Source organism: Heptranchias perlo, chromosome 13 (assembly GCF_035084215.1).
Source record: "Heptranchias perlo isolate sHepPer1 chromosome 13, sHepPer1.hap1, whole genome shotgun sequence".
In the NCBI taxonomy this organism is placed as follows: Eukaryota; Metazoa; Chordata; class Chondrichthyes; order Hexanchiformes; family Hexanchidae; genus Heptranchias; species Heptranchias perlo.
The window spans coordinates 24960666-24980425 of NC_090337.1; the positions used below are offsets into that span (position 1 = coordinate 24960666).

General features: G+C 44.5%; 1 protein-coding gene across 1 annotated transcript in view; it reads right to left on the bottom strand.

Annotated features, from left to right (window-relative positions):
• LOC137331113 (mucin-2-like) overlaps window positions 1–19760 on the bottom strand; it is a 75710-nt gene that overhangs the window by 21492 nt on the left and 34458 nt on the right. Inside the window, exons 7-12 of the mRNA XM_067994719.1 lie at window positions 15866–16207; window positions 10589–10680; window positions 10335–10441; window positions 6152–6307; window positions 4331–4416; window positions 461–591 (exon numbers count right to left, since the gene is read on the bottom strand). Of these exons, the coding sequence (XP_067850820.1) occupies window positions 461–591; window positions 4331–4416; window positions 6152–6307; window positions 10335–10441; window positions 10589–10680; window positions 15866–16207 (914 nt within the window). The remainder of the gene's footprint in view (window positions 1–460; window positions 592–4330; window positions 4417–6151; window positions 6308–10334; window positions 10442–10588; window positions 10681–15865; window positions 16208–19760) is intronic.

The window sequence follows — 19760 nt, forward strand, 5'->3', positions numbered from 1 at the left end:
TAATTTTGAATTTCTCTGCCGGAGCGCATCAGCGCGTATACAAACTACGTAACGAACAAGCAATGAAGTTGGATATAATATAAGAAATGTTTCTGGATATTTTAAAGATAAGTAGAGTTAGGATTGGGAGTATTGTTTTATTTGAGGATTTGCATGAGAGTGTCAATCAAGTTGATGCTTCCATTGTGATTGCTGTTCAATGGATAAATGCAATAAGAAGAAGAAAACTCGGATGATTTATATAACATTAGCAGGGCTCCCGTGGCATTGGCCACAGTGAATCTGAGGCTAACACTCACAAAATACAACAATTTATTGATAAATCACATGTAATTCATATATTTAACAAGAAATAAACAATTTCAAAAGCCTATTTCAAGGAACTTCAAAAATATTCTCTCTAATTTCAAATGTGCAAATTTTATATTATTTTGCACATTTTATTCAAATAAAGTCTTACTTTGATATGAAACTAGCCCCCAGCCATTAGAATTGGTGCTGGAATTAATTTGATCTGATTTCACTGCCATTTGTGGACACACTTGATCCAGATCTTGAGTAATTGTCATGTTTTCAAGGTCTTTAGTCAAGCTAAAAAGATAAAGCAATATATTAAATAATAACACCATTCACTTTAAGTGCAATGACTATAAATCTTTGATTATAGTTCACCTCCATATGTAATATATATACCCCACTTTGGACTAAGAATTTTAGGAAACATGGCCCTAAAAATCCATGCGCCTTTCACTATAAATCAGGCAGCAGTGTGGCTGAAGGCATTTACACCAAGTTCAAAGACGCATGGATTTTCAGGACCAATGTATTTGTATATAATACACCCCACCCACCCATACATACATATACAAACACACTTTTTTGGCTTTAAAACTGTTAGCATAAAGTATTTAGACACGTGCCCTTGCAAGAGCTACAGGGTAGAGCAGAAACCTACGATAGAGCTGAGGTGTATGTCGATAAAGAAAGAAAAAATAGCTTGCATTTATATGTCACCTTTCATTTCCACGGGATGATCCAAAGTACTAGACAGCCAATGAATTGCTTTTAAATTGTAGTCACTGTTATTTTGTAGGCCAATGTGCACACAGCAAGGTCCCACAAACAGCAATGACATAAATGACCAGTTAATCCGTTTTGATAGTTTTGGTTGAGGGATAAATGTTGACTGGAACACAGGGAGAACTCCCCTGCTCTTCTTCAAATAGTGTTCTGGGATCTTTTATATCCACCTGAGAGGGCAGATGTAAAAGATACCATGGTTTGATGTCTCATTTAAAAGGCAGCATCCCCACATTACTCCACTGAAGTGTTAACTTAGATTGTGTGCTCAAGTCTTAGTCTGGGGCTTGAACTAAGATGAGGTGATCATGCTACTATTGGAACAAGGCTGACACACAATAGAGCTGCTGGGTGTCAGTACAAAGCAAATGAAGCTAACATGTCCTTGGCAAGGTTCCAAAAAAATTGAAGGGCATTTTGTGAGGGAATGGCTGTCATCAGCTTTACAAGAGCTGGAGGAAAGCTTTCTGATGTGATTCAATAAGATGTATCAAGGAAACATCCAGTAGGAGTTGGGGTCAATATAACAGAACTTCAAGTTCAAGCTAAATATCTGGCTAAAAGCATAGGTTTTTCTTTGAAGCTGTCCAGGGGCTGGAGAAAGAAGAACTTTATTTTCTTTTTCACTGTTACTGTTATGTTTCTATCATTTTTTTTTCAATTTCCTGTTGTAGAATTACTAGTTCAATTCATCTGTTGCACTTTAAGCTGTTTAAGAATATAAGAAGTAAGAGGAGTAGGCTATACGGCCCCTCAAGCCTGCTCCACCATTCAATAAGATCATGGCTGATCTTCTACCTCAACTCCACTTTCCTGCCCTATCCCCATATCCCTTGATTCCCTTAGTGTCCAAAAATCTATCAATCTCAATCTTGAATATATTCAACGACTGAGCATCCACAGCCCTTTGGGGTAGAGAATTCTGAAGATTCACAACCCTCTGAGTGAAGAAATTTTTCCTCATCGCGGTCCTAAATGGTCAACCTCTTATCTTGGGACTATGACCCCCAGTTCTAGACTCTCCAGCCAGGGGAAACAGCCTCTCAGCATCTACCCTGTCAAGCCCTCTAAGAATTTTATACATTTACATAAGAACATAAGAAATAGGAGCAGGAGTAGGCCAATCGGCCCCTCGAGCCTGCTCCGCCATTCAATAAGATCATGGCTGATCTGATCCCAACCACAAATCTAAAGAACACAAGAAGTAGGAGCAGGACCCGGCCACTCAGCCCCTGGGCCCTCTCCGCCACCCACAGGGCATTGACCGATCCGAACTCAGCTTCATGTCCAATTTCCTGCCTGCTCCCCATAAACCCCGAATTCCCTTTACTTCTAGAAAACTGTCTATTTCTGTTTTAAATTTATCTAATGATGTAGCTTCCACAGCTTCCTGGGGCAGCAAATTCCACAGACCTACTACCCTCTGAGTGAAGAAGTTTCTCCTCATCTCAGTTTTGAAAGAGCAGCCCCTTATTCTAAGATTATGCCCCCTAGTTCTAGTTTCACCCATCCTTGGGAACATCCTTACCGCATCCACCCAATCAAGCCCCTTCACAATCTTATATGTTTCAATGAGATCACCTCTCATTCCTCTAAACTCCAGAGAATATAGGTCCATTTTACTCAATCTCTCCTCACAGGACAACCCTCTCATCCCAGGAATCAATTTAGTGAACCTCGTTAATAAAGATTGGTCTCGCCATTCCTGAGACTCTAAAAACGGTTGTCATTGTACTATCTGCATACAATATGCAGCCCCACTTTTGGACAGGAGGAGTGTGTATTATGTTCAAAGAATTATGGTACATAAAACTATGAGAAAAGGTGATTCAGCCCATCAGCCCTATTTTTCCACAGACTATGCATCATTTGGCTTATGATCTACCAGTATTATTTCATCTCCCAAGGGAAAGGCTGAAAATGGCTCTCCAACCCTAAAATCTTATCAGTCAAACTAGAATATTAGTTTAACCTTACATCCTATCTCATTTAAACCCTGGACAGTTGCTTTCCACAGATGACATTTCTATGTTCATGATCATCTCTATTACTATTCAACCAGAGATTTATTCAGATCTTTTTTAAAGGTGTTGAGCAAAAGCATTAATTGCCTTCACTACCAGCTCTGTGGGCATGGAAAATGCAATTGCTTGTGAGGTTTATTAACATTATAGAGGGGATTTTAACTCCCTCTGCCCGGCGGAAACCAGGCGAAGCGGGAGTTAAAGTGAAAATAAAATGAAAGCGGAACACTTTGTTTCTGTTCCCATCTCGCAACCTTTCTTGTGCCACTGTGGTTTAGTCGCCTGCCTGACTCAGGCAGTCACCTCAAATATATGTGCAATTCAGGGTCCTATCACTTGCACAGAGATGGAATGATTCTCAGGTGCGAAAAGACCACATGCTTGGTCAAGGCTGAAATCCTCCAAACAGGGGGGTTCTCTCCCTGTCGGGGAACACTTCAGCAGTCATGGACATTCAGCCACCGACCTTCGGGTAAGCGTACTCCAAGGCGGCCTTCGAGACACACAACAACGCAAAATCGTCGAGCAGAAATTAATAGCCAAGTTCCGCACCCATGAGGACGGCCTCAACCGGGATCTTGGGTTCATGTCACACTACACGTAACCCCACCAGCGAACAAATGTTATCTGTTTTTAATATAACGGGTCATTGACTGTCTTCCTTATCTCTCTCTCTCTCTTTTTTTTTTTGGGGGGTTGTATATTCAGTGGCCTTTTAGATGACACCTTTCTGTCTGCTCACTGTGATTGCCTTGGCAACGGGCAATAATCAACATGGAATTGTTCTGTGATCTTAAAACGCGAAGGATTCGAAACTGTCATTTCCACACCACCTGAGGAAGGGGAAAGCCCCCGAAAGCTTGTGGGATTAAAAATAAAATCGTTGGACTATAACTTGGTGTTGTAAAATTGTTTACAAAGGCTGAAATTGGGAGACTGTGTTTGGGAAGACCCGAGTTGAAGAGTAACAATGGGCAGTCAGGCGGCAGAAGGCAGAGAATAATGGCAAAGCCTTGCAGTGTCGATGGCTAACCCGATTATGATGACTGATAAACTGACTGCATTGTGAAGTTTACATTATTAGAACACCTGCAATCTTAATATCGTAGCTCAAACTTCCAAATATTTACTGTTAAAAATGGTTTGTGTATTTTCAATAATCACAGATGCAGCACACAGAGCAGATTCCATAATAATTATTATTTTTTTCATAACGATCTCAGTACCTTGATAGTGATTCCAGTACTTCACTAATGATATAAGAACGCACTTCCAGCATATGACAGAATGTTTTTATGGCATTTATGGAAGTCTATTGGGAAACATAAAAGTTAGAAAGATGCATGAACTTCAGACAAAATTCTTAATTTCACACTAAATCTGTGAGACGATTATGCACAATAGATAGTGGAAAATTAAATACAAACTGTGGCAATTCAAAGAACAATTGGAGTAATATAATAAACAGGTGATGAAAAGGGTATTTTCTCCACTTTATAAACCTGTGGACGATAATATGAACACCGATGCAATGTTGGCATCTTGTACTTCAATTGTTTCCTTAATTCTAATAGTTTGAATGAACATTGATATAATAATCCAAGTTGATATTTTAACTAAAATTTCTATGTTAGCTGCTATGATCTCCAATCAAAGAAAGCAATCTGCTATGATCATTTGACTTCTCCTTTCCATTTTTAAAATGGTACTGTTTGATTTCTCACTTCCAATGAGCTCCCGTCCATACAGGGAAACTCGCAGCTCACAGTTATATAGTAGGAGCATGGCTGAAACTAATGCAAGTTATTGCCCGCAGCATCATTTTGAATGACAGTTGTTTCTCTCTCCATAGCATGCAAACAACAGAAAGCAAAAAATTCAAACTTTGGTATCTAAAAAAAGAAAGAGAAAGCAACGAAGTCAAGGTTTCTCCTATTAGATTCGGTGCAACTCCTATCACTCAATCTATTGATATATTACTAAAAATCTGGCATATGGATACACTTCCTGACCGTAGACCTTACATTTCGGTAATGCTTTCATGTTCACATTTAACTTTGAAACTGCTTATTTCCATTGCAAACAGTTGTCTGTCACAGTCTGTTGATGAACCATCTTTATGAGAAATTTTTGTAACCATTTTTCTCAGTAACTGATATTTCCAATATCCAAAATAAGGTTTTAAATAAAGTAAAACATTTTTAAAATTACATATCACACAATAACATGATTACATTTATCCATTCGATTGTCATTTTTAGTGATTGTCATTTTTAGTACCTCCATTAAAGTTTTTACTCAAAGGTCTCACCCTCTCCTGAAAGTCTAGACTTGATAGCCTAGAAATTCAATCGCATCACGCCCGTTTTACAGGCATGAAACGGGTGCCTAAGAATCCAATATTGTGGGTGGTGTCAATCATATTGGATGACGCTCCGGCACACGCTGGAACTATTCGGGAAGCTCATTACATTAAAATAAAGCTTGTTGTAGGACCCTTTTGTGAAATTGGTCTGCTCCAGCTCCTGACACACCACGTGATAAACTCACCCAGCAACTCATGGCTCTAACAGTCAAGAAGGACTCCGCAGGATTGCTATTTAAAGGGCTGATCTCCTCCATTCGGTTAGTTGCTGGTTTGTCCTGTTAGACTGCCGGTCAACTTCTGGGCCTTTTTTGGGTTATTTTCTCCGTTCCACTACTGACTTTGAGTGTTCTGCTTGTCTGCCATGCAAATATTTTATTTCACTCATGGGTGGTCTGGTAGGTCTGCATTTGGGGCTGGAGGAAGAGGAGGACCAGCAAAGAAGACAACAACTGGGAGGAGGATAAAGGAGGGCACTGTGTAGGAGGCCCTACCCACAGCCAGTCTTCAAGGAACACTTTACATACCTCAAACTGACTCAAGAGCAATATAAGAGGTTCCTGCACTTCACCAGGGAGGTTGTAACTCAGTTCTGATACCTGCTGCAGCCACAACTGGAGCCTCAATAAACAAGCAAACACACCTCATTTGCTTCTTTTCATTTTAACTATATATAACTGACCTCTTTACTTAACTGTGCAGGATTACTCATTATTTTAGTGAGAATATTCGTGGTTGTTTTAACTTCTTCCACAGTTAAGTTTTTTGGTGTTGACGTCAATACCACAATTTGACTTGCAGCTTCTATCTCACTGATGCTTGAGCTACTCAAAGTATCCTGTGTGAAAAATAACAGAAAATAGAAATAAATGTAAAATTCTGGAAATACACAACAGGTTACACAGCAAAATAATAAAGACTATACAAAGGGACCAGCCCTTACCATCACCTAGGCAGGAAGAAGTGGAGGATGAGGATGAGGAAGAAAAGCGTTAATATTTCAGGTGGCAATCTCCATCAGAATGGAAATAAAATGGCATGACTGCTCTCTTTATAGGACTAACCAAAATAAAGTGGGAAAGCAAAAGTAGGTAACATCAAAAGTACAGAAACACTAACCACTACTACAAAAGGGCAGGTACTGGAGTTAATACCTTGCAAACAGATTTTTTTTTAAGTTGAAAAGAGGTCATACTGCTAGACGATATAACAAAGTCCTCTCAATCTGGCTATGGGAAGGCATTAGAAAGATTTATTTTTAAATAGGTAAGACAGCTACAGAATGGAAAGAACATGATGGAATGTGCATGGGAATCCAACCAGAGACAGTGAAAGTCTAAAGCTGCTGAGGCCTAAGTTGAACATGGTTGGAGTAGTGTCAGAGGGACAGTTGAAGTCAGGGACATACTTGTAGATAAAAAGGAGTTGTTTGATAAAATGGTGAACCAGTTATTGTTTGTTTTCCCATCTCCACACTGTGAATGGCAAATATGTATACTAGATTATGTGGGAACAAATGAATGGGCAGCCGTTTCATCCGCCATTGCGTAGGTAAGTGCCTGGGGAAGAGCAGCCAGTGGTACAAGTGATAGAAAAGTGAATGAGGGTGTGGTTTAGGCAACTATCCCTCTGAACAGTAGAGAGGGGAAGGAAGGAAAAACTGTATTGGGTGTCGGAATCATGTGGTAAAATGATCTGATGGATGCAAGGTCTGGTGGGATGGAAGGCGAGGACAGGAGGATCGTTGTCAGAGGAGGAAGAGTAAGAGCACAGGCATGGGAAAGGGGACAGCTATGATCAAGTGTATTCTTGACCACAGACAAAGGAAAAAACATTTCCGAGGCCTTGGCTGGAAATTTAAACGGAGCAGCTCCCGCTCTGCCACTGTAAGTTCACTTGAAGTTCAGCGGAAACGCCGTTTACATGCGTAAACTGCGCTTCTGCCACGCTTCCAGTGAATTTATGGCGGCAGAACAGGAGCAGCTCTGAGGAAATTCCTAGCCCTTGGCATGGAAAGTGTGGGCATCAGAGAGTAGACATAAGCGGCGGGATCCCACTTCAGATCATTATCTGGGTACTTGAGGTCGTTTACAGACCTCATTAGTTGGAGATTTTAGGAGGATTCGGATTTTGGACTACCCAGAGCGTGTTTCCCATGCTGGGGGAAACACTCCCTGTTTAAACAGACGTGTTGCAGCCAGTGCCAGTGGCAGCTGCAAAGGTCCATTTAACAGGTGCGGGATAAACCCTCATTCATTGCAGCAGGGCACTCTGTCACCTCAGACAAAGTTTTGCCTGCCACACCGTTGTCTCCACACTCCAAATTATTAAATCAGACCCTAAACTCTGCTGTCCAAACACATTTACCTACTTTATGGACCCCCTCCAACTTACACCGTCAGGATGGGTGGTGGGGGGGGGGGGGGGTTCCATTGTTGAATTCATCACTCCATTGGAGGACAAGCAACATCACCAGCCTCACCAGGCATGCAGTCCACCTCCGCCACGTGGAGCTACACACAGTGCTGTGCAACAGGCACCTGCACAAAGTAGTTGTGCAACTACACATACACCCACTGTAGGGTGACCCAATGGGTGGCATCAAGGGTGTTCATGGAGAACCTCATGAAAGGGCCTTATTGCACAAGTCAGTCAAGAATGGCCAAGACGTGGCAGTAGTGGTGACAATATAATATGTGATGTGAGTTGATCAGAAATCAAATATAAGTAAAAACCATGACAAACCCTCAAACACCCTTGTGCATCCCCTTCATGCTCATGACACGTTTGCCTTACGCTTCCTACTGCACATATGTGATGCATGCCCTGTGGCTGCAGCACAGGTAGTGGCAGATTGGGTGAGGCTGACCATGAAAGAGAGGCTGACCATGAAAGAGATGCATCTGAGGGTGAGTATAAGATAGAGCCATGAGGTTGTATGAGGATTGGGTTGAATGGTAGTGGTGGGATGAGTACTGCCGAGGTGAGTAAGTGCAGGTAAGATGAGGATGAGGTTTGAGTTTGTGTAAGGAGTGATGTGATAGATTAGTGTTGGCAGTGTAGAAGGAGATGTGGGGTGGGGGCGGTGATGTGGCAGACGGAGTGTAGGGGAATGAGTAAGTGTACTCACTTTGGTTGACCTACTTAGGTCATTGAAGCGCCTCCTGCACTGTATGCAGCTGCGTAATATGTTGGCGGTGCTGGTGATTTCCTCTGCCACCTCGAGCCAGGCCTTCGTGGTGGCAGAGGCAGGTCCACTTCCTCCCGTCCACTGGGTAGAAGATCTCCCTCCTCCTCCTCCTCACCCCATCCAGTAAGACCTGGAGTGAGGCATCATTAAACCTCAGCTGCTCCATGCTGTAATTTTGCCTATTTTCTGCAGTATCAGTCAGTGGAGGACTGCCCCTTTAAATAGGGCTCCTCCAGCTGACAGCTTATGATGCGGGTGCGCAGTCCACCCGCTGCTCAGCTTTCCAGCGTGAAACCCGGAAGCCAAGGTAAGTGGCTTCAATTTACATACGATCGTGTGGGGAACCCACCAATTTTACTGGGCGGGTTACCCACGCACCCAGTCGACCCCCCGCTGGCAAGCCGCCTCCCTCCTAATATCGGGCCCATAGAGTTTTTGCATTATGGGGATGGAAAAAGAGAAGTCCAAGAAGGAGAGGAAAGTGTCATAGATGGGCAGTGCAAAGGTGAGGGACATGTGGAAATGTAAGGAATAGTCAATTCATTTCTCCAGGTCATAATGAGAGTAGGAAGATCACCAACTGTCTTCAATGTTGCAGAGGAAGGGATCGGGGAAAGGGCCCGAATAGGTTTGGAACAAGGAGCTGTTCCACATATCAGAAGAAAGTCTGTGGAGTTAGAAAAGAAGTTGCAGAGGTGGAGAACAAGTTCAGCCAAAGAGCAAAGGGTGGTAATGGATGGAGAATGGTTGGGTCCCTGCTGAAAAGAAAAGCAAAGAGCCTGGAGACCATCTTGGTGAAAGATGACCATGTGAAGGTACTGTAAATCTATGGTGAAGAGGAAACAATTCCATCTAGAGAAATTCCTGGGCCCCGAGGGGAGGAAATGGCACCATTTTATGGGCAGGAGGGGCTGAATTTGGAGTGGGACCTAGTCATGCTGTGTCACTTTCCGATAGGGTTTCTAAATTCTGTTGGAAATAGGGACAGGCACTTCTTGTACCCAGCCCCTTCCGTGCAGTCATCACAGAAAGTCATCTGACTGGCAGGATGTGTTATCCATCGGAATTCCTGCCAGTTCCACCACATTTGCCCCATCACAATATACGTCTGCATTAAACAGGCATAGTTCTTTTCCAGGACCTGATTTTAGCAGAGGTAGGTTCTTTTCAATTGTCATTTGGAAAGCAGCAAACTTAAAATCTCCGTGCTTCATCAAAAACCTTTAAAGACTTTCAGCTCTCATATGCTGCAGCAAGATGCCACATAGAAATTCCTCTCCTACTGAGATGGGCACCCCACTAGCACCGAACTGGGAGATACACCCGCCTGAATTATGCTAAAGCCCCTGACTCCGGATTTAGGAAGGGGTCAGGGCCGCATTCGTGGAGGAGGTGAGTGAAAGTTGCACTCTACGTCAGATCTGCCCCCAAATGCCCTCCAGAGATATTTAAAGTGAAAATGATCACCGACTTTGTTGTAAAAGATTACGTAGGATTTACAGCACAGGAACAGGCCATTCAGCCCAACTGGTCTATGCCGGCGTTTATGCTCCATATGAGCCTCCTCCCACCCTTAATAATGGCTAGTGAGTCATTCATATCACATACATATAGTAATATTATATTTAATATTGTGCATATCAATTTATTGTTTACAGTTTGATTTTGCACTTACCAAGACATTTTGCAGATCCATAGAACAGTTAACCAATACTGGAGAAGTCAGATTCAAGCTTCCATTATCCAAATAAATACACTGTCGTGTTGCAAGATTTATTCCAGCTGATAAATAATAAATGAAAAGTAATAAATTGGCTGTTTTTTTTAATTACATATGATATAACCATTTGAAATTGTGGCCAAAACAATTCATGAAGATAGGGAGACATGTATTTTTGACTTTTGTCCATTTTGAAAGGCAGTAAATACCTTTAAAGATTGTGGCAACAGGTATTTTCTCTTCTTTCTTGCAAAGAAATTGTGGGCTACTAAGGATATGTATTGGTACTCTGTTGCTAAATCTGATCGTAAAGTTGCTTTTAAATTGTTTACCATGGTTGCAATAGGACATGAAGATGTTCTTCTTACACCTCCCTATTTCATCTTTGCATTTCTCATCTCCCCCTTCCTAGTTCATCCAGGCACTCTTCTACTCCTCCCTCTCTCCCTAATTCATTCAGGCACTCTTCTACTCCTCCCTCTCTCCCTAATTCATCCAGGCACTCTTCTACTCCTCCCTCTCTCCCTAATTCATCCAGGCACTCTTCTACTCCTCCCTCTCTCCCTAATTCATTCAGGCACTCTTCTACTCCTCCCTCTCTCCCTAATTCATTCAGGCACTCTTCTACTCCTCCCTCTCTCCCTAATTCATTCAGGCACTCTTCTACTCCTCCCTCTCTCCCTAATTCATCCAGGCACTCTTCTACTCCTCCCTCTCTCCCTAATTCATTCAGGCACTCTTCTACTCCTCCCTCTCTCCCTAATTCATTCAGGCACTCTTCTACTCCTCCCTCTCTCCCTAATTCATTCAGGCACTCTTCTACTCCTCCCTCTCTCCCTAATTCATCCAGGCACTCTTCTACTCCTCCCTCTCTCCCTAATTCATTCAGGCACTCTTCTACTATACACAAAGCCAACACACCCGGACGTCCCATCGTATCAGGCAACGGAACCCTGTGTGAGAACCTCTCTGGATACATCGAGGGCATCCTGAAACCCATCGTACAGGGAACCCCCAGCTTCTGTCGCGACACTACAGACTTCCTACAAAAACTCAGTACCCACGGACCAGTTGAACCAGGAACACTTCTCACCACGATGGACATCTCGGCACTATACACCAGTATCCCCCACGATGACGGCATCGCTGCGACAGCATCAATACTCAACACCAACAACAGCCAATCTCCGGAAGCCATCCTACAACTCATCCGCTTCATCCTGGATCACAATGTCTTCACCTTCGATAACCAGTTCTTTACCCAAACACACGGAACAGCCATGGGGACCAAATTCGCACCCCAATACGCCAACATTTTCATGCACAAGTTCGAGCGGGACTTCTTCACTGCACAAGACCTCCAACCAACACTATACACCAGATACATCGACGACATTTTCTTTCTATGGACCCACGGCAAGGAATCACTAAAGAGACTACACGATAACATCAACAAGTTCCATCCCACCATCAAGCTCACCATGGACTACTCCTCAGAATCAGTTTCTTTCTTGGACACACGAATCTCCATCAAAGACGGGCACCTCAGCACCTCACTCTACCGCAAGCCCACGGACAACCTCACGATGCTCCACTTTTCCAGCTTCCACCCTAACCACGTCAAAGAGGCCATCCCCTATGGACAGGCCCTGCGAATACACAGGGTCTGCTCAGACGAGGAGGAACGCGATGGACACCTACAGACGCTGAAAGACGCCCTAGTAAGAACGGGATATGACGCTCGACTCATCGATCGACAGTTCCGACGGGCCACAGCAAAAAATCGCATAGACCTCCTCAGGTGACTAACACGGGACGCAACCAACAGAGTACCCTTTGTCGTCCAGTACTTCCCCGGAGCGGAGAAACTACGCCATGTTCTCCGCAGCCTTCAACATGTCATCAATGAGGACAAACACCTCGCTATGGCCATCCCCACACCTCCACTACTCGCCTTTAAACAGCCACCCAACCTCAAACAGACCATCGTTCGCAGCAAATTACCTAGCTTTCAAGAGAACAGCGTCCACGACGCCACACAACCCTGCCACGGTAACCTCTGCAAGACATGCCAGATCATCGACACAGATACCACCATCACACGAGAGGACACTACCCACCAGGTGCATGGTTCATACTCCTGTGACTCGGCCAACGTTGTCTACCTCATACGTTGCAGGAAAGGATGCCCCAGAGCATGGTACATTGGCGAGACCATGCAGACGCTGCGACAACGGATGAACGGACACCGCGCAACAATCGCCAAACAGGAGGGTTCCCTCCCAGTCGGGGAACACTTCAGCAGTCATGGACATTCAGCCACCGACCTTCGGGTAAGCGTACTCCAAGGCGGCCTTCGAGACACACGACAACGCAAAATCGTCGAGCAGAAATTGATAGCCAAGTTCCGCACCCATGAGGACGGCCTCAACCGGGATCTTGGGTTCATGTCACGCTACACGTTACCCCACCAGCGAACAAATGTTATCTGTTTTTAATATAATGGGTCATTTGCTGGCTTTCTCTGCCTTCCGGATGTTTCTGCCTCTCTCTGGTTTTTTTCTCTGTTTTTTTTCCCTGTTTGTTTTTTTGTTGAATGTGTATTCGGGGGTTCTGCAGGTGACACCTCTCTGTCTGAACACGGTGATTGCCTTGGCAACGGGCAGTTGCAGGGGCAGTCTGTAAACACCATGTATTGTTCTATATGTATAAATGCGTAGGCTTCAAGGAGCTCCTGAACATTTACCTGAGGAAGGAGGAAGCCTCCGAAAGCTTGTGAATTTAAAATAAAATTGCTGGACTATAACTTGGTGTTGTAAAATTGTTTACAATTCTCCCTAATTCATCCAGGCACTCTTCTTCTCCCTATTTGCCAGTTCATGGTGGCACTCTCCTCCTCTTCCATTCCAGTTCTCCCCCCCCTACAGTTCATTCTGGTACTCTTCTCCAATCTCCCCCCCCTTAGTTCACAAGTGTCTCTTTTCTGATTCTCATCCCCCTGCCCCCACCCCGAGTTCATAGAGGTCAGCTTCTCCAATTATCTCCACCATCCCCCCCCCCACCCCGGTTCACACTGACACAAGCCTTCATTGATTTTCCCCTCACCCTTACTTGAAGCTGCTGCTCTGGTGGATTAAAACTCCATGCTTTGGGCAGGAATTCTTGATCTCACAAAACTAGTATAGATCAAGAATTATCGCCTACATCATGAAGCGGAATTTTGGTCCCCAGAGCAGCAGCTTCAGTTAGGGATAGGTGAGAATCAAGGAACAGGCTGAACTTCATCCACAAACATGGACAAGGATGCTAAGTCAGAAATCTTGACTGTCCACGTAAAACGGGGACGGTTGGCAGGTAGGTATATAGTAATCAAGTAAATAACTAATTGCACACTTTGTAGAAGAAAGTTATAAATATAGGATAAATGTTAAACAGGTCACACATTAAAAATTCAATTTACGTACCAGTTGCATTGTTACAGTATTCTTTTGAAAAGCCAGGGGATCCCCCCTCAATTTTGTCAAATGTCACGTTAATGTTTTCTTTTTCAAAATGGTAGGTAGATTGATAGCAGTCAGCCACTGGGGGAAAAAAAAACTTCCTCATTATACCAGATAATTTCATCTGTCAAGTATGATGGGAATTATATAGTTCCCCTCCCCCACCCCTCTCCTTTGCTTCCTTCTTCTCCTGAAGGTACTGACTTATGCTGGAGTACATTCCCATGGGCACCAGCTAGCCACCAATAAAGCATTCATCAAGTGTGAACCTGGAAAGTGAATGTTAACAGGTTATTTGACAGCTTCGCTGTCAAGCCGAATCCTGTCCACGAATTTACTTTCCAGCCGATAATCAGGTGCTGACTTTTCCCATCTCTAGCCCAGGGGTGTTGAGATTAATTCGAACACCCCTATTCAGCACAAATCAAGGATGAAACCTTAGACTTTCATAATTCACATGTCTCAGTCACATCAGAGGGTATATTAGCCTCTTTTCCAGTTCTACTCTAAATAGGCCCCAAAGGAAGCCTGTGCCAGGACCAGACGTATCCAGATCCTGGCTAATTTTCCAGTCCTTCCACTTGACCAACTTACACCAGGAGTGTGACACTGGGCCCATAGAAACTCCAAGACCCTAGTTAATGAAATAAAAGGTGACGGGCCTAAAAATCCTAAGACCCATCTACTGGTAAAAGTTTGGCAATGCGAACGCTGGTATCCTTCGCTTCTGACCCTCTCCAGCGTCAGGGAGAGGTCACGTAATCTAAATGGCAATGGTGGGCGCCTGTGTCACCATGGGCACGTCTTGGGCACCCAGCAGAAGAGGGGCAGGAAAAGCAGCCCAAGACAGCCATTCTTTAGGCTGTCAGCACTACCAACCATTGGGCTGCCCCATTCAGCCCTCATTCCAGGCATGGGAATTCCCTACCCGTGGCCCCGATCTCTCTTTTTCATAGTACCACAAATTAGATGGGCAGATCCTAGGGGGATAATAATGGAATTTAGAACTTATGACATCATCCTAGCCTAAATCCGTCATTTGCGTATCTGCGCTTTAGCTAAGGTGGGCACGTCTTACATCCTCCCTCATATTTGGTGAAATTTAGAGCAGAACTTAAATGGCATGTAAAACTGGAGGGTCCCATCTAGGCCCAAATTCCCAACCACCAAAATCAATTGGGTTTACACCCTATCAAACCATCAGAATCTCAGGGCCATTGCATCTAAGTATGAAACAAGCAAAGCTCAGGAAAAAAAATCTGCAGGTAAATTTTTGAAACTCTTGGAGATCTGGTATCATTGCACAGGTGCTATTTTTGCAATGCACTCTGGGAATCATAGCCTGGCAAGGATCATAAGCATTCAGTGGGTAACGCACAGGTACTTACTTTTGTCACAGTGCAATCCTACAGGGACATGCTGGGCAATATGAAGGTACTTTTGCCATAGTGCACTGTGGGGATTGTAGTCCTGCATTCAATGGGAGAAGAGAGGAGATACAGAGAAGTAGGTTTACACAAAGACTGAGAGGACAAATAGGAAAAGCAGTCAGTGACAAATAGATAAATATAACAATGCATCCCAAGAGAGGCAGCAAAAACAATAGAAGACAAACAGAGAGAGAGCAACAAAGAACAAATTGGAGAGCAGGAAAGAACTAGAGAGAAATTTACAGGAAGAGACTTTTTGTTATTTCCTTAAGCAACTAATCATATGGAAACGTGCTTTCAATAATGTGTAATTAAGTTGAGATGTAGGTAATGGTTATAAGTTTAAAAGTTAATTTATTAATTTAACTCAATTTTAGATAAAAAGAGCAAAACAATTTAAAAACAAAGGAATCACGAAACTTGACCTCTTGTAAAACATACTGATCTATATACTTACTTTTGCTGCAATTTATTCCTGTCCAGCTTGCAGGGCAAATACAATCATAACTGGATGTCACAATACAGATGCCATTATTTTTACATGGATTAGGGTTACATGGATCTCTTGGAGTTGAAATTGCAGCTGGACTTGAGGTGATTGTTGCTGCTGGAGTTGAGTTGGTTGTCGCTGCTGGAGTTGACTTGGTTGTTGCTGCTGGAATTGAGGTGGTTGTTGCTGCTGGAGTTGAGTTGGTTGTTGCTGCTGGAGTTGAGTTGGTTGTCGCTGCTGGAGTTGAGTTGGTTGTCGCTGCTGGAGTTGAGTTGGTTGTCGCTGCTGGAGTTGAGTTGGTTGTCGCTGCTGGAGTTGAGTTGGTTGTCGCTGCTGGAGTTGAGTTGGTTGTCGCTGCTGGAGTTGAGGCTGGAGTTGTTGACTTTGGAGTTGGTGTTGATGCAGTCCCTAGAAGATAATGTGAAAAAAAAGTAAGCCTTACTGAGCATGATGAAAAACTGAGTGCATATTGTGCGCATCATCAATCAGCAGCCCTGATACATAGCTTTGCATCATCAAAGCTAGTATGGTATATTAGTGCTGGATTAAAATATCATGACAACTTCAATGCCAATCATCTTATCCTGCCTATTAATGCCCCATTAACAGCATTACCATTGCCGAATCCCCCACCATCAACATCCTGGGGGGTCACCATTGGCCAGAAACTTAACTGGACCAGCCACATAAATACTGTGGCTACAAGAGCAGGTTGGAGGCTGGGTATTCTGCGGCGAGTGACTCACCTCCTGACTCCCCAAAGCCTTTCCACCATCGACAAGGCACAAGTCAGGAGTGTGATGGAATACTCTCCACTTGCCTGGATGAATGCAGCTCCAACCACACTCAACAAGCTCAACACCATCCAGGACAAAGCAGCCCGCTTGATTGGCACCCCATCCACCACCCTAAACATTCACTCCCTCCACCACCAACGCACTGTGGCTGCAGTGTGTACTATCCACAGGATGCACTGCAGCAACTCGCCAAGGTTTCTTCAACAGCACCTCCCAAACCCACGACCTCTACCACCTAGAAGGACAAGGGCAGCAGGCACATGGGAACAACACCACCTGCACATTTCCCTCCAAGTCACACACCATCCCGACTTGGAAATATATCGCCGTTCCTTCATCGTCATTGGGTCAAAATCCTGGAACTCCCTACCTAACAGCACTCTGGGAGAACCTTCACCACACGGACTGCAGCGGTTCAAGAAGGTGGCTCACCACCACCTTCTCAAGGGCAATTAGGGATGGGCAGTAAATGCTGGCCTCGCCAGCAACGCCCATATCCCATGAACGAATAAAAAAATACTCTATGTAATTCAATGTATCCACCTCAGGGATACAGCTGCATTGCTCATGCTTGTATAGTGGCAGTTTTAATTTGGGTCGAGTTTGAGGTGGAAACTCCATTTAATTACAGCGGGCGAGCAGCCCTAAAGGAAGAATGGCTTTTTTTTTAGAATTCTGGTGCAATTTTTTGGAGCAGATTTGAGGTGATTTAGAGCTAGTGTGAGGAAAATGGTTTGGGATTCATTCAAATACCAGGATGGTAGGAGGATGAATAATCTGATTGTCCAGAATCAAACACGACAGTAAAGTACTCGGCATTAGCACCAGTCTGTCCTGCAGAAGTGTAATGGAGCCATTGCTGATGACACAACTGAAGTTGCCAAGAGTCGTGATTTCAGCAGAGGGGTTGCTAAATTTGATTAATTTGGTCTTACTTGACAAAATTTATTTCAATTAATTAAAATTTAATTCAATTAATTCAATGAATTATATAAAATTAAATGAAATTACCGGATTGTCATAAAAACCCATCTGGTTCACTAATGTCCTTTAGGGAAGGAAACCTGCTGTCCTTACCCAGTCTGGCCTATATGTGACTCCAGACCCACAGCAACTTGGTTGATTCTTAATTGCCCTCTGAAATGGCCTAGCAAGCCACTCAGTTGTAAAATCTCGCTAAAAAAAGTCACAATAAGAATAAAATCGGATGGTCCACCTAGCATCAGACCACGAGGCACCAGACAGACAAATGCAAACCAAGCCCAGTCGACCCTGCAAAGTCCTCCTCATGAACATCTGGGGACTTGTGCCAAAATTGGGAGAGCTGTCCCACACGCTAGTCAAGCAACGGCCTGACATAGCCATTCTCACAGAATCATACCTTTCAGCCAATGTCCCAGGCTCTTCCATCACCATCCCTGGGTATGTCCTGTCCCACCAGCAGGACAGACCAACCAGAGGTGGCGGTACAGTGATATACTGTCAGGTGGAAGTGGCCCTGGCAGTCCACAACATTGACTCCTGACCCCATGAAATCTCATGGCATCAGGTCAAACATGGACAAGGAAACCTCCTGCTGATTACCACCTACCATCCTCTCTCAGTTGATGAATCAGTCCTCCTCCATGTTGAGCACCACTTGGAGGAAGTACTGAGGGTAGCAAGGGCACAGAATGTACTCTGTGTGGGGGACTTCAATGTCCATCACCAAGAGTGGCTCGGTAGCACCAATATTGACTGAGCTGGCCAAGCCCTGAAGGACACAGCTGCTAGACTGGGCCTGCGGCAGGTGGTGAGCGAACCAACACAAGGGAAAAACCTTCTTGACCTCGTCCTCACCAATCTACCTGTCGCAGATGCATCTGTCCAAGACAGTATTGGTAGGAGTGATCACAGCACAGTCCTCGTGGAGACGAAGTCCCATCTTCACACTGAGGACACCATCCAACGTGTTGTGTGGCACTATCACCATGCAAAATGGGATAGATTCAGAACAGATCTAGCAACTCAAAACTGGGCATCCAGGAGGAGCGGTGGGCCATCAGCAGCAGCAGAATTGTATCGCAGCACAATCTGTAACCTCATGGCCCGGCATATCCTCACTCTACCATTACCAACAAGCCACGGGATCAACCCTGGTTCGATGGGGAGTGTAGAAGAGCATGCCATGAGCAGCACCAGGCGTACCTAAAAATGAGGTGCCAACCTGGTGGAGCTACAACTCAGGACTACATGCATGCTAAACAGCGAAAGAAACATGCTGCAGACAAAGCTAAGCGATTCCACAAACAACGGATCAGATCAAAGCTCTGCCGTCCTGCCACATCCAGTCATGAATGGTGGTGGACAATTAAACGACTAACGGGAGGAGGAGGCTCTGTAAACATCTCCATCCTCAATGATGGTGGAGTCCAGCACGTGAGTGCAAAAGACAAGAATGAAGTGTTTGCAACCATCTTCAGCCAGAAGTGCCGAGTGGATGATCCATCTCGGCCTCCTCCCGATATCCCCACCATCACAGAAGCCAGTCTTCAGCCAATTCGATTCATTCCACGTGATATCAACAAACGGCTGAGTGCACTGGATATAGCAAAGGCTATGGGCCCCGAAAACATCCCGGATGTAGTGCTGAAGACTTGTGCTCCAGAACTAGCCACGCCTCGAGCCAAACCGTTCCAGTACAGCTACCACATTGGCATCTACCCGACAATGTGGAAAATTGCCCAGGTATGTCCTGTCCACAAAAAGCAGGACAAATCCAATCTGGCCAATTACCGCCTCATCAGTCTACTCTCAATCATCAGCAAAGTGATGGAAGGTGTCGTTGACAGTGCTATCAAGCGGCACTTACTCACCAATAAACTGCTCACCAATGCTCAGTTTGAGTTCCGCCAGGACCACTCGGCTCCAGACCTCATTACAGCCTTGGTCCAAACATGGACAAAAGAGCTGAATTCCAGAGGTGAGGTGAGAGTGACTGCCCTTGACATCAAGGCAGCATTTGACCGAATGTGGCACCAAGGAGCCCTCGTAAAATTGAAGTCAGTGGGAATCAGGGGGAAAACTCTCCAGTGGCTGGAGTCATACCTAGCACAAAGGAAGATGGTAATGGTTGTTGGAGGTCAATCATCTCAGCCCCAGGACATTGCTGCAGGAGTTCCTCA